This window comes from Protopterus annectens, chromosome 2.part1 (assembly GCF_019279795.1).
Source record: "Protopterus annectens isolate FY-2018-M chromosome 2.part1, PAN1.0, whole genome shotgun sequence".
Lineage (NCBI taxonomy): Eukaryota > Metazoa > Chordata > Ceratodontiformes > Protopteridae > Protopterus > Protopterus annectens.
In genome coordinates, this window is record NC_056729.1 from 419,234,591 (window position 1) to 419,249,167 (window position 14,577).

General features: G+C 46.2%; 1 protein-coding gene across 1 annotated transcript in view; it reads right to left on the reverse strand.

Annotated features, from left to right (window-relative positions):
• The window catches only part of MMAA (metabolism of cobalamin associated A), a 1,182,217-nt gene that overhangs the window by 229,122 nt on the left and 938,518 nt on the right, over positions 1 to 14,577 (reverse strand). Inside the window, exon 6 of the mRNA XM_044062228.1 lies at positions 998 to 1,147. Within this exon, the coding sequence (XP_043918163.1) occupies positions 998 to 1,147 (150 nt within the window). The remainder of the gene's footprint in view (positions 1 to 997; positions 1,148 to 14,577) is intronic.

Sequence of the window (14,577 nt, forward strand, 5' to 3'; positions counted from 1 at the left end):
GAGATGTATAAACATTTGTCAGAACTATCTGAGAAACCTGTGCAAGTTAATCACACTGATTTAGTTGTCAGCTTAAATTCCTGTAGAACAGAGAAGCTTGTAAGCAAAGATGTCCGTTTGCTCAATGAAGCGAGAACCCAACATAACATAGCAGAAGGATAAAACAAAATTTGAACATTAAGGATTTATATACAAGGTCAACTCTTTGTCTTCATGCTGCACTGGTCAGGACTGAGCTATGAATGCAGACCAGGTTTGCTTTCTTAACTAATTCTAAATAATCAGCTACGGTTTGTTTGTATATGCTCTACTACATATCATTCATTCCCTTATGGTTATTACTGCATACATCATACAGGAAATGTTGTTGTACTTAAACTATGTTTAAAGTTGGCTGATCTTATTTGTTAGTGTCATTTGGCTGAAAAGGGCATCCAGACCAGTCCACATACCTGGTTAACAAGCAACAAATAAATAGGGGGCATGGAGTTATTAAAAGCACAGGTATATAACAAAAGTCATGATGAGAAAGCTTCTGCTGGTTTTGACATCGATATTAATGGAAAAGCAACATAACAAAGACCATGTTCCATTAAGTATACTGCAGTTACGTAATCAAATACAAGTATGGTCACATCGGTTTAAATTATGCTACTTTGAGCTAGTCAAGTCATCTGCAAATATTTAAATACAGTCAAGCTGTAGTCATTATTGTTTGCAAGATAAATCATGCTGCATATTTTTCAATGTGACAGAAAATGTTTTTGAAAATAAAGTAATTCAGATGATTTGTCTGAGCAAGGCTAACATGCTGAAGTCAATTACTGCTATTTTTTCAGTTAGTTTCAGTTTTTAATTTTGTAAGATTTAGCGCAGTTTTGCTTTAACTACAGAAATGATAAATCATAAAATACCATTCTCGCTGACGTACAAAAGTTAACATTTCTTGATGTTACTGTCTTTTCCTCAGACTTCTCAGACAGCAAAATAAACAAACCTGAGGTTTCCAAACTTTAGAACGCTTACGAAGCAGTTTCAGAGCACTGACATATTCAGCTTGTATTCTGCGTGCAGGAACAAGCAAGTCCCCATCAGCTTTGGTTATAACTACAAGATCTGCCATCTCAATTATACCCCGTTTGATACCCTAAATGATAAGAAAAACTGTTATTAATTAAACATGCATTTCTACAACAGCAAATGTAAATGTGGACTTCATATGCTACCACTACTGATAGTATGAATGACACATTGATTGGCTTTTTTTCACCGGTTCCTTTCCACAGAAAAATTATTAAACACTATTTCATTTACAAAAATGAATACAACAGAACTTTTTTTTGTTAAAAGTACATTTAATAATACTCTCAAAATTAAAAGAACAGGCAAAACAATAGCGATACCATTATACAATGGTGCACATTATAAGCCTGCTGTATAATGAAAATTAAATAATGGCTCATTGCCATTCAAGAATGAGCATGCAGAATGGACAGCCCAACCAGTATGCCTACTGTAAGTTGAGCATATACCGAAAGAAAAAAGGCCAGCCATTGAAGTGCCATTGAGTAGTTGGACTTTTCATTTGGCATATGCTACAGGCAGCACATCAAAATATGAGGAAAAGGTATGTTCTACAAAACTAAAACAGAAACATACCTGCTGCTATTCCTCATATTTCTGCATTGTCCATGTGTCTATTTTTAATATTAAATAACAAACAAACAAATAAACAAACAGCAATAAAGATTCTGTTTCCTCCATCGCTTCTCCTGTACTGATGTACCATGTAAGCTTAGGAATACAAGTGCCATAAGCATGTGCAGTACATCAGTATAGCGAAGACAAAGCAGAAGATAGAAGTGCCCTTGTACAATCACAATATTTAAGAAAGTTAAGTAATTTCTTTCATAAATGTTATAACATCAATTATCCACTTCTGTTTGAGGGTACATCATGACTTGACCACATTTGGCTTTGTTTAATCACTCGGGCTTTGCCCTTGTGATCAAACCACACCAGCCATGGGTAAATCTTGATATACCCTAGCACAGTTGTTTGATTATTGCTTAAGAGCATGTTGAGCTAGTCAGGAGATGTTATTAATCTGGCACATGAGCATATTAATCTGGTACATTGTTTCAAAGACTATTTTAAAGAATGATTTTCCTCCTATGATACACACTTTCATGCTTTGCTGAACATCAAGAACAGCTAAATGACTTGACAGTTTACCAGAAAAACAGGGATTCTAGCTGTCATCTTGTATAGTGCCCATTTTATACACCTAGACCAAAGCAAGATTATTTGCAATACAATTAAAATTAATTCCATTGTTTCTACAAAATACATATGATGGGCTAGCTATTCAGAAACAGATCAAGTATCATGTAGCAAATGAAAAGAATAAACAAAATATCATCCGGGACCAATAAAATACTGTTTCAAAATACAAAGTAATGCAGACATTCAGGATATTGCTTTGGTTTATATAACAGCACTACCTTATTTTCCTGAAAGCAATGTTTTCATCCTAATGTGTTCTTTATTTAGCACTGGTTGTATGGCTACTTTACAAAGCAGATTCACAGCTTGCATGTCTTTATCTGGAATGCTAGTCCCCCCATCCCAACAAAGAGATATGATGTTGGGGAACTTGCCATTTCCAGGGAATGCATACAACAAATGATGCATCTGATGTTGTCAATTTTCATTCTGTCCTCAACTTATGTGTTCGGATCTGATCCATTGGATCGGACTCGATCACTGCAAAAGCTTGTGGTAACCAGAAATCTCTCGAGCTCTTCATTTACCCACAATGCACCAACCCCAAGTACCTCAGATCTCGTCTGCCACTTGAAAGCAAGACATGTGGCGCCAACTTCTCTCGAGCAGCTGTTATTTTTCAAACAATTCTCTCCTGCTACTTTTTCTTTCTAAATACCTAATTTCTTATAAATCTACTTTAGATCCCTTTTTTATATATCGTTAGTCCCTTACCCTTCCCTTTTGCATACTTTTGTACTCCTCAATATACTAACATTAGCATATTTTTCTCTCTGAATTTCTACATTTACTGTAGTTCTCAAATGCCAATGTTGGTATTTCCTCCTTTCAACTATCCCTCCTAGTTTAAAACAAACAAAAAAAAAAAAAAAAGATTTTCTGCTCTTGATTAAAATTTTGCAGTGTGTGTTATAACTTTTCTTTACTATGGCTGATAAAGATAAAGGTCCGGCTGTGTTTAAGAAATGTGAAAAGTGTGGACACAAAATCCTGTTCTCGGATGCCCCCACACTTTGTGTGTTCTGTTTGAGTCCACTCCACCTGCAGGAAAACTGTGCTATATGTCATGCTTTCAACCCAAAAGGTCTGGTGGAACGCAAAAATAAGTTAATTCTAAAGGGGTTACTTCACTCTTCTTTTAGTGAGGCATTATCTGGAGCTTCCCCTCCACAAGTAATTCGACAGTATCTTCCAGATAGTTGGACAAGTCTAAGAAGAGACCTTTACTTGAACCTGACAACTTCCTTGGATCCTAAGACAAAAAAGCTTTAAGACATCTGATCCAACATCAACCTCAGATCCTAAACTGAGAAATAAAGACTCCTCGGATTCAACCTCATTCACAGATGCAAAACCTAAAATAACCAAAGATACACTGGATCAGAGTGCTTCAGATCTGACACAGAAAGGACTGGATTTGACACCCAACATTCCCTGTCTCACAAGAACCAAATACTCTCCCCATCAGTGAACCCAGTCCCCTCTAGAATCCATTTCCCTTTTTTTTTTAGAAAGTTCCCATCAATAGTTTCAATTCACTCTTCCAGGAGCCTTATGGAAGAAGACATGGCGAGGTTACCGAAAAAGATTCTCTCTGCGCAGAGCATGTCAAGCTTCCTGTTGGCTCCAACCCTTCTGGGTCAGGATATTCAACCTTCCACTACACCCACTTTACAAGTTCCGCCTTTAACCCCCCCATTCAGCTTTTGAGTTTTTGGATCTGAACCTTCTGGGTCCATCAGCATCGGATCTGAGAATTGCTTTATTCTCAGATCTGAAGCTCGCTCTGAGCTCTTCGGTTCCATCAGAAGTGGACAGCTCTTAGAACTGGGACTATTCTGATGGGCCCAGGGTGTTGCAGTTGATGCCAAAGTTTTCGGAGCTCTCTCTGCACCTCTGAGCCTCAGCATGGGTTAATTCAACTCTGACTTCAGACTTGGAGTCCCCCTCAGAGCAGGAGGGGGCTACGGTTTGAAGGCTTGCCTGTACGCATCCAGGGTCCTCTTCTTCTCTGGGAGGTTATGCCTTTGAGACCATGGAGAGAGCATTGTCTGCTTCCATGACAAAGACAGTTCCCTTCCCCTCAGATCCTCAGTTTGCAGTCTTGCCATCTCTTCATCTGGAGTCTCATCTATCCTCTCCACTTGGACAGCTGATACCAAAACTCCAGGCTTCCCAGCAGGGTATTCCCACCTCTTCTGATACCTCCCAGAGCATGCTACAGAGGAGGTCCCTAAGAAGAGAATGTGGAAGAGGAAGCACTTAGACTCCCCTGAGGATTCAGTCACAGAAGATACAAACTTTAATGAAGCTGAAGGATCCCCACGGTCACCTACTGAAGATGTCCAATTTAGAGAAATCCTTGAAATCCTGAAACAGAGAGGTGGCGGAATTCCAGCAACCCTTCGCCTGAGAAATGTGTATTCCTGAAGGCATTTGGTACCACTCCATCTACCTCCCGGGTGAATCCGCCAACCGATGACCTCACAGAGTTGATTTCTCAGCAGACGTAGAAGGCCCCAGACACCACTGAGCCGATCCCAGAGAGACCGGATAAATTCTGACAGCACCAGAGGTCAGACAGTTTTGGACAAAAGATACACCTCTAGATGCCATGGTCGTGGTGGCGGCCACAAAATAGGAACTCTCTGAAGAAAGTTCCACTGTCCATCCATCGAATATGGGGTCTCAGGCGATGGACAGGTTTGGGAAGAGTGTCTGTTTCAGCAACCTTCGCCTTAAGGTCTCAGAACTCTTTGGTACACTTCAACAGGTTACAGAGAGACCTAGTTAAGGAGCTATATGGTACCCTTTCAGGATCTCTTTCTGATGAGGTGCAGGCATCTGTTACCTCTCAGTTGGCTACCCTGCAATTGATATCCAATTCTTCCATGAGGTTAATTTCACATGCTGCAGAAGGAACCTCAAGGGCAGTGGGTTCTGGCATTTTCATAAGGAGGCATGCCTGGATGCGCTTATATGATTTTGTGGAGTCCTTCAAGTCTTCATTTGTCAAAGCTCCCTTTGATGGAACGTCTTTGTTTGCCCGCAAAATTAAGGACACTTTATCCAGGTTTGAAAAGGATGGAAAGACCCTGTCTGTCATAGGCATACATTTTTCCATGCCTCAAAGATCCTTCTCCGGGAATCAATGAGGTACAGGAAAAATGTGGTTCAAGAAGTCCCCGGGCCTTTCCAGGACACATGTGGAGAAGATTCCCCCAGGGGCAGAGGGGGGAGCTCCAAGGGTAGACGCCATCATTGCTGTACATGTGGCTCATAAAACCACGGGTCTACAGATTCCTTTTTCGATAGACCCTTCCAGCGCTCCTGAAAGGAGGTCTGACTGTTCCCCTCTAGAGGGGATCAGGGGTCATTTATCCCTGCACCAGAAAGCTTGGCTAGAGACAACAACGGATACATGGATGCAGAGGATCATTTGCAAAGGTTATATAATATCCTTTTCCCTTTCCCCTCCAACCTCAAGAAAAATCCCTGATGTTCCATTCAGTCAGAGGGAACAAGCAGCACTTCAAATACAAAAGCTGCTAGAAAAAGAGAGTCATCCAAGAATTTATACCAGACCAAACAGAATCTGGAACCTCCTCATGATTCTTTTTAGTGCCAAAGAAAACAGGGCAATCTTGGATCTCAGCAACTAGAACAAGTGAGTTCAACACACCAAGTTTCGGATGGCCACAGTTCAGTCCATGCTACTATTTCTGGAAAAGGATGACTGTATGTGCTCAATAGCCTTCAGGATGCATACTATCACATAAAGATGAACAGGTGGTCCAGAAGATACTTTTGCTTCTGGCTGGGAGCCAGTCATTACCAATTCAGAGCTCTGCCCTTAGGTCTCACCACAACCTCCAGGGAGTTCACCAAATGCATAGCAGTAGTAGCAGCTCACTTGAGATTGAAAGGATTCTGGGTGTTTTCAGATGATTTAGATTGGCTCATTACCGCCCCGACTAGGCATCAAGTAATAGTGGCAAGAGATCATGTTTTTCAGACATGCTCTCATCAAGGTATCACCATAAACTATGAAAAGTCTAAGATGGAACCTACTCAAAGTTTGGAATTTATAGAAGCACTGTTCAACACCAAGTCAAGAATAGCCTCAATGCCTCCTCTAAGAATTCAGACCTTAAGAGCACAGGTCAGGAAGATAATCTGCAGTACCACAGTTTCAGCATGCTCAGTCCTTCAGGCTCTAGGATAAATGGCAGCGGCGATAACTCTAGTACCTTTAGCTAGATTTTATATGAAGATTCTACAGTAGATGGTAGCCATGCAATGGTCAGTACTTTATCAACCTATGTCAATCTTGATATGTATTACTCAGATTTGCAAGAGAGGTCTCTGGTGGTGGATTTAATCAGAACAGGTATTACAAGGCTGTCCATTCATTTTCCCTCAGCCCAAGGCCACAGTGACCACTGACACTTTCCAGTTGGGGGGGGGGGCATTACTTAGGTAAGACAGCCCAAGACACTTGGTCTCCCAGACAGGCCAATTTGCATATCAGTGTCCTAGAGATGAGAGCAGTTCTTTTAGCATTGCAGGCCTTTCAAGAATCTCTCCCCTCAGGTACGATTGCAGTTCAAATTGTCAACATGTCAGTAGTTTGGTACATCAACAAACAAGGAGGGACCAGATCTTACTCCTTGTTTCGAGAAGCACCCAGAGTGTGGCAATGGGTGATCTCATCCAACCGCTTTCTCATAGAATGCATATTCTGGGGAAATCCAATATGATAGTAGATAAGCTGAGCAGGTGCAACTTCTACCTCATGAATGGTCTCTCAACAAGAATGTGGTGAACATGATTTTTCATAAGTGGAGCCAGTCTTGCTGCAATCTTTTTGCTTTTCTCCCAAACAACAAATGCAGCAGCTACTTTGCCCTGATCCCTCCACAGAGGGAGTCACCAAGGGATGCTCTACTTCATGATTGGCCTCCCCAGCATACTTTATGCCTACTAACCAATCACATTAATTTCCAAGTTCCTTCAGAAAGCTGCCATGTTGAAGAGCAAAGTTATCCTCATTGCATGTTTTGGCCTTGACAGATTTGGTTCCCCTTCCTTTGGCCTCACTTACGCCACCCACCGTGGATTCTAGATACAACTCTAGACCTCCTGTCGCACCCGACAGGTATGATCCATCCAGACATATTGAACCTCAGGTTGAGAGCAGCGCTTCTCCAATTCCATCAGTAGCCAAACAACTTATGCTAACCTTTCCAGTCCATCAGACACAATTATCTTCCCATAAACATCTACATGTAACCTGTACTCCAGTAAATGGAAAAGATTTGCTTACTGGGCCTGCTAAAATAAGGCTGATCCCTTTTCAGCTCCTTTGTATAGTATCCTTAAATTCTTAGCCTTACTTTTTAAGGAAAGAGTTAGTTCTTCCACAGTGGAAGTTCAGCTAGCAGTGATATCAAATTTTCACACAGGATTTGAAGGTGCTTCTCTTGCCTCCCATAGGCTATGCAAAACCTCCCTGTTTATGCTCTGAAAACTTTCTCCCACCTTCTAAAAGACCATCAGTACAAAACTATTTGAAATATCTCCACCTTTAGCCAACATTCACTGATCGACACTTAAAAAGCTATCAACTCCTCTATCCTCAAAACATTTCCTCTAGGCAATGCAGTGAACCACTTCCACACAACTTTCCTTGGCATCCTTAACCATCTAGCACCACTATGTAGCAAAACAATTAAAAGCAACTATGCACCCTGGCTATCCAAAACTACAAAAAAAAAAAAAGAAGAAGTTATGAACTCACCATAACATTCCATCTGAGTAGGTATCTTCACTTGTCTGCAACCTTTGGGATACGGATCCGATCTCGGATCCGAGCCGGCAACTTCCATCACAGCATAGATCTGAGCTCCTAGCTCCTCCCTTTACCCATAATCCCCTACCAACCCTGACTGACCTCAGATCAAGTTTGCCCCATAGCACAGCTAATACTGTGCCCCAGAGGAAACTAATCTAAAGAACCCCAAGTAGGATCATTTTGGTCAGGGGGAAGGAGGGGGGATGGTTGCAGATAAATGAAGATACCTACTCAGATGGAACGTTATGGTGAGTACATAACTTCTTAATCTGAAGTAGGAACTTCATTTGTCAGCAACCTTTGGGACAGAGTCCCCAGCTACCTAAATCTTGGGTGGCCTTCATGGAAGAATATTCCGGAGCACTGCAGAGCCAAAAGACGCCCTACCTCGGGAGACAATATCTACTTTGTAGTGGCTGATAAAGGTATGAGATGAAGCCCAAGTGGCTGCGGAACTAATGTCATCCAGAGAAATCCTAGCCTTGAAAGCAGCCGATGTAGCAACGGCCCTAGTAGAATGAGCACGGACACCCTGAGGTGCAGGCCTTCCCGAGCTCTGATATGCTAAGAGAATACAACTAGATATCCATCGGGAGAGGGTAACTTTAGAAACCGACTTGCCGGAGTTGTTTTTGGCAAAGGAGACAAACTGATCGGATTGCCTATGACCAGTAGTTCGGTGAATATAAAAACGTAGTTGTCTGTGCATGTCTAAAGAGTGCAGCTTATACTCTCCTTTGTTTTGATAGTTGGGGAAGAATACTGGAAGATTAATAGATTGATTAATGTTAGCTTCCGAAGATACCTTAGGTAGAAAAGACGGATTGATCCTGAGGTGAACTCCGTCTGGGTGGAAGACCAAATACGGTGGTTTGACACAGAGAGCCTGGAGTTCCGAGACCCTCTTGGCTGAAGTTATGGCCACCAAAAAGGTCGTTTTCCAAGAGAGGTATTTAAGATCAACAGTGGCCGCCGGCTCGAAAGGGGGCCTAGTCAAGGCCTGTAAAACTAGGGATAAATTCCATGGAGATACCATCTCTTTGACTGGGGGCCTGAGGAGGAAGGTACCCTTAAGGAAGGTCTTACACAGTTTGGAAGTAATAAGCGGGCCTGACTCCTGACCTACATGATAGTGTGAAATTGCTGCAAGTTGCACCTTGACCATGGAAGAACTAGCCCCCTGGTGAAAGAGAGAAGTTAGAAAATCTAGAACCGACGCTACTGGCGCCGTAAAGGGATCTAAATGACGGTGCTCTGCCCAAATGGAAAAACGTTTCTATTTACTCCGATAGACCCTCCTGGTGGAAGGCTTGTGAGCTGCTACTAGAATGGCTTTGACTGGTGATGAGATTCCGGGAGTCCTTATCAGGAGTGGAACTGGAGCAACCAAGCCGTCAGCTTTAGGTTGGCCAGGTTCGGAGTCGGGAGACCCAGGGGGTGTGAAATGAGATCCGGGAGGGGATCCAGAATCCAGGGCGGATGAATCAGGTGAGACCATAGGTAAGGGAACCACGTCTGACAAGGCCAGAATGGTGCAATGAGGATCATCTTGCTCTCCAACTGACTGGCTTTCTGCAATAGTTTCAACATCAGGGGCAGAGGCGGGTAAGCATAAAGCAGACCGAGAGGCCAAGCATGAACTAGAGAGTCTCTCAGGGACTTCCCCGGAGGGGGGATCAGAGCGAAGTAATCGTTGCATTTGGTATTTGAGGGAGAGGCAAAAAGATCGCAACAAGGTTGCCCCCATCGGGCAAATACTTGCTCTGCCACTAGAGGATTGAGAGACCACTCGTAAGGAGTCAGGATAGTACGACTGAGCCTGTCCACTAAAATGCTGGACCGTCCCGGAATGTGCATTGCGATGAGAAAGCGGCTGGTGGATATCGCCCATTCCCACACTCTCATGGCCTCACGGCAGAGAGGGTAAGACCTGGTTCCCCCCTGTTTGTTGATGTACCAGACGACTGACATGTTGTCCGTCTGTACCACAATCGTCCCCACCGGAAGAGGGTTGTGAAGTGCTTGCAACATCAAAAGCACCGCCCTCATCTCCAGGACGTTGATATGCAATGAGGTCTCTATGTCATTCCACGTGCCTTGGACTGCTCTGCTCGAATAGTGCCCCCCCCCACCCCAGGCGAGAAGCGTCCATGGTCACTGTGGTGACTGGCGGAGGCAGCGAGAAGGGGCGTCCCGTGTGGAGATTGGAGGACTGGAGCCACCACACGAGCGACCTTTTGCAAACCCTGCTTAGGGGAATGGGATGAGACAGGGGATTGCGAGGTAGGGACCATTGTATGACCCTCATATTCAGCTGGGCCAATGGCAGCAGCGGAATTGCTGCCGCCATGGACCCTAGAGCCCTCAGGACCAATTCCGCCGAAGGAGCTTGAAGTTGAAGGATGTCTTGCACGTGCAACCTCAGGTTCTGAAGCTGATCTGAGTCAAGAAAGCAAGCATCAGTCTGGAGTCCAACCTCGCCCCTATGAAATCCAATGCTTGTGTAGAAGCCAGGGAGGATTTGGCAATGTTGATGGTCAATCCTAAGAGTGGAGCCAGATTGAGGAAATAATCCCTGCATGAGTGGAGCCAGATTGAGGAAATAATCCCTGCATGAGTAAAGAAGATGCCTTGTTGGGGCGGTAAGGAGCCAGTCGTCCAGGTACGGAAAGACCTGAATTCCCTGGAGTCTCAGGTGGGCCGCTATCGCTGCCAAGACCTTGGTGAACACCCTGGGGGTTGAGGTGAGACCGAAGGGAAGGGCCCTGAACTGGAAATGGCTGGCTCCCAGCCGGAAGCGGAGAAACCTCCTGGAGCGTCTGTCTACGAGAATATGATAGTACGCATCCTTGAGGTCTATTGAGCACATCCAGTCGTTCTCCCGCAGTAATGGGAGAATAGATTGCAGTGTGACCATCCGGAAATTTACTTTTGGTACTGCCAGGTTCAAGAGAGAGAGGTCCAGAATGGGCCTCGCGTCCCCCGTCTTTTTTGGTACCAGAAAGAACCTGGAGTAAAACCCTGATCCGAGCTGATCTGGGGGGATGGGCTGGATGGCTCTTTTTTGTAAGAGCTGCTGAATTTCTGCAACAGCCGCCTCCCTCTGATTGGGTGGTACATCGGGGAGGCTTCTGATTCTAGGGGTTACAAGAAAGGGAATTTGGTAGCCTCTGGATATAACACGAAGCATCCAGCGATCCATTGTTATGGACTCCCACATTGCTAGGTGCCTCGAAAAACGTCCCCCGACTGCCTCCAGAGTGGAGCAGCCGGGTAACCCCTCAGGGGTTCTGCGTGGGCCTCTCAGAGAAGGGTTCTCTGGACCCAAAATTCCTGGGACCCCCTCTGCCTCTAGGGCGGCGTCCTCCCTGTCCTCCTCTGCCACGAGAGGACTGGTTGTCCGGAGCAGACTGGGATTGATGCGATTTCCGGAACCACATCTTCTTCTGACCCTTTTGGTTCTTGGCAAAGGACCTCTGGGGAGCAGAGAAGCGGACTCAGACGGCAGACAACGTCTTCCCGTCTTTCTCGCTCTGGACAAAGGTGTCGTGAACAGTTTTGCCAAACAATGCAGAACCATCAAAAGGGGCATTCGCAAATGACGCCTTAAAGGGTTCCGAGAAGTCACAATGTCGGAGCCAGGCTTGCCTCCTCATGACCAGCCCGACTCCGCCTGCTCTAGCGGCTCCCTCAGTGGCATGAGACAAAAGCCGCATAGAGGTGTTGGAAATAGAACGTAGGGTAGACATTCGGGAGGAGTACAGTTGCTTGTCCCCTTCTGACATGGACCCTGGGGGGAAGCAGCATATTCTTTGATTAGATCCCGCTGCATCCGAATGACGTGTGCCATATAGTTCAGGGCCCTCATGGAGAAGGTCGCTGAACTGAATGCCCGCTTCCCAAAGCGGTCCATCGCGCAAAACTCCTTTCTCGGCGGATGAACCGTGGGGCTCTCCTGAGCCAACTCTCTCTTGGTGGCTGCCGCCACCAACATGGCATCCACAGGGGGACCTCTGCTCCGATGGGTTCTCTCTGACGGGGGGCTCAAGATTTTGTCCGGGTACTTGGGAACAGGCTCTACAGTGTCCGGCTCCCTCCAAGCCCTAGTGGCTTATAAGATCCACCAAGGGGTCAGGGGGAGGGGACACCCAAGAGGTAGATGGCCCTGCCTCGAACGCCTCTAGGAATACGGACTCTTCGGAGGAAGCCTTGGGGGCAGACCACCCCCCGATTCTGAGCATTTCCATGATATCTCCAAAGGAGACATCCTCGGGGGGTGATCTTGGGTAGCCTTCCCCTTCATCCAAGTCCGTATCTTCAGTGAGGGACTCAGGGGAGTCCACGTGCCTCCTTTTGCACTTCGACTTGCGAGGAACCTCCTCGGGGGGGGGGGGCTGTCCGAGGAGTCCTCACCAGCAATATCCTGTTCCAATGGAACACCTAGAGACGCTGAAGCAGGCTGCCCCGAAGGTCGGGTGAGGGGAGCCAGGATCAGCTGAGAGGGAGTGCAGGGGGGAGCTGAAGCCAGGACTGGAGGCCTGGATGCACTCAACAGTATCCTCTCCACCACCACGAAAGCCGAAGGGGAGCCGCTCTCTGACGGATCCGAGATCCGACTCCCACTTGGATCCGAGGCGGGGATCAGACCCGGAGCCGAGACTATTGGATCCAAAGGACCCGCGCAGTCCGACCGGGACGGGGCCGAAAGCACACCAAGTCCCTCGGATCCGAAGCTCAGCCCATGGCTCCGAGAGGTCGGATCCGACAAACTCGAGGGAATCGTCGGAGCCGAAGTGCCTAACACTGTCGGCTCCGACCCACCCCTGGATCCAACGCGGCTTGGCTCCGACAGCTCCGAACCCGGAAGGCGGGTCGGAGAAGGAGCGATAGGAGCAAAAAAGGGGGTCAAGCTCCCCCCCGGAGGGGGGGGGGCAAGAGCACTCCCATCTGCATCTGGGCCTGGATGAACCTCCTCATCATCCGGTCCATGTCTGCATCTGACATACTGAAGGTGGACCTCGAGGAGGCCACCGAGGCAGGCCTGGAGTGCCGCCTCGATGACCTCAACGGGGACCTGGTCACCTTGTTCTCGGGTCCCGGTGAGAAGCAAGGGGATCGGATTGGAGGAGGAGGCGAACCAGAAACCCTGGAGGGAGAAGCTCGTTTGGCAGGCGGGGCCGAGGAGGAGTCTTCGGCCCACCGCTTAAGGTGCTTCTCCCTCCGCTTCTCTTTCCTGGCTTCCCTCACCCCCGAAGCCACAGTGGGAGGTTGAGTCCCGGTCGGAGGGAGGGGGCAGGAGTGGCCGCTACCGAGGACTGGGTAGCGGTCACAGAAGTACCGGAGGCCGGAGCCGGGTCTGGGGGAAAAAGGCCCGCCAGAACCAGCTTCGACCTCCGATCCTTAAGTGCCCTGGGGTTGAACGCAGTGCAAATCACACAACCCGAGGAGAGGTGTTCAACCCCAAGGCACCTAACGCACTGAGTGTGGCCATCAGCCGGTGAAAGCTTGTGACCACACTCGGTGCATTTCGAAAAAATAGCTTTAGGGGCATCCGACATCACTAAAAGAAAACACACCCGCTAGGCCCCTACACACTACACACACACACACACACTGCGACCAGCGAAGGCAGGGAGGAGAAATAAAAGATAGAAAATTAAGCTAATTTAAGCTAAAAAGAGTGAAATTAGGGCTAAGGAACACCTAAACACACACACAAACACTCGCTCAAAAAGAGTACAAGAAAAAAATGAAAACTTTCTTTTCTCACAAAATTTGACCAAGAGCTCTGGAATCTAGCTGTTGCTTGAAGAGCGGCAAACTGGATCTGAGGTCAGTCAGGGTTGGTAGGGGATCATGGGTAAAGGGAGGAGCTAGGAGCTCGGATCTATGCTGTGATAGAAGTTGCCGGCTCGGATCCAAGATCGGATCCGTATCCCAAAGGTTGCTGACAAATGAAGTTCCTACTTCAGATCTAATAATATCTAGAGACAAGCTGTGGAAACTATGGCATGCTTTCAAATCTCCCTCACACCTAAACAAGTATAGGCATCACCACAATCTGAGTAAAAAGCAGCAAAAAAAGACAAGAGAGACTATTATCACACATTACAATCCACCAACAAATATAGCCCTAAAAAATTCTGGTCATCTATTTAATCTCTTCTCAATCCTGGCAAAAATAATAATAACCTCAACCCTCTTCCAGACAAAACTAACACAAACAGCCAACATCTTTAACAAACACTTCATTCAATGCATACAGAATGTCATCTCAAACACATAATCTCTTCCCACCAGCACACAACTCACCACTATCACATCCCCATATAAAAGGCTCACTCTGCCTCCTCTCTCCCCATGACCCACCCTCACTCTTCCACTCCAATGCTACCTCACCCTCACCTACTTTTTCATTACAGCCTATTCCCACAAAC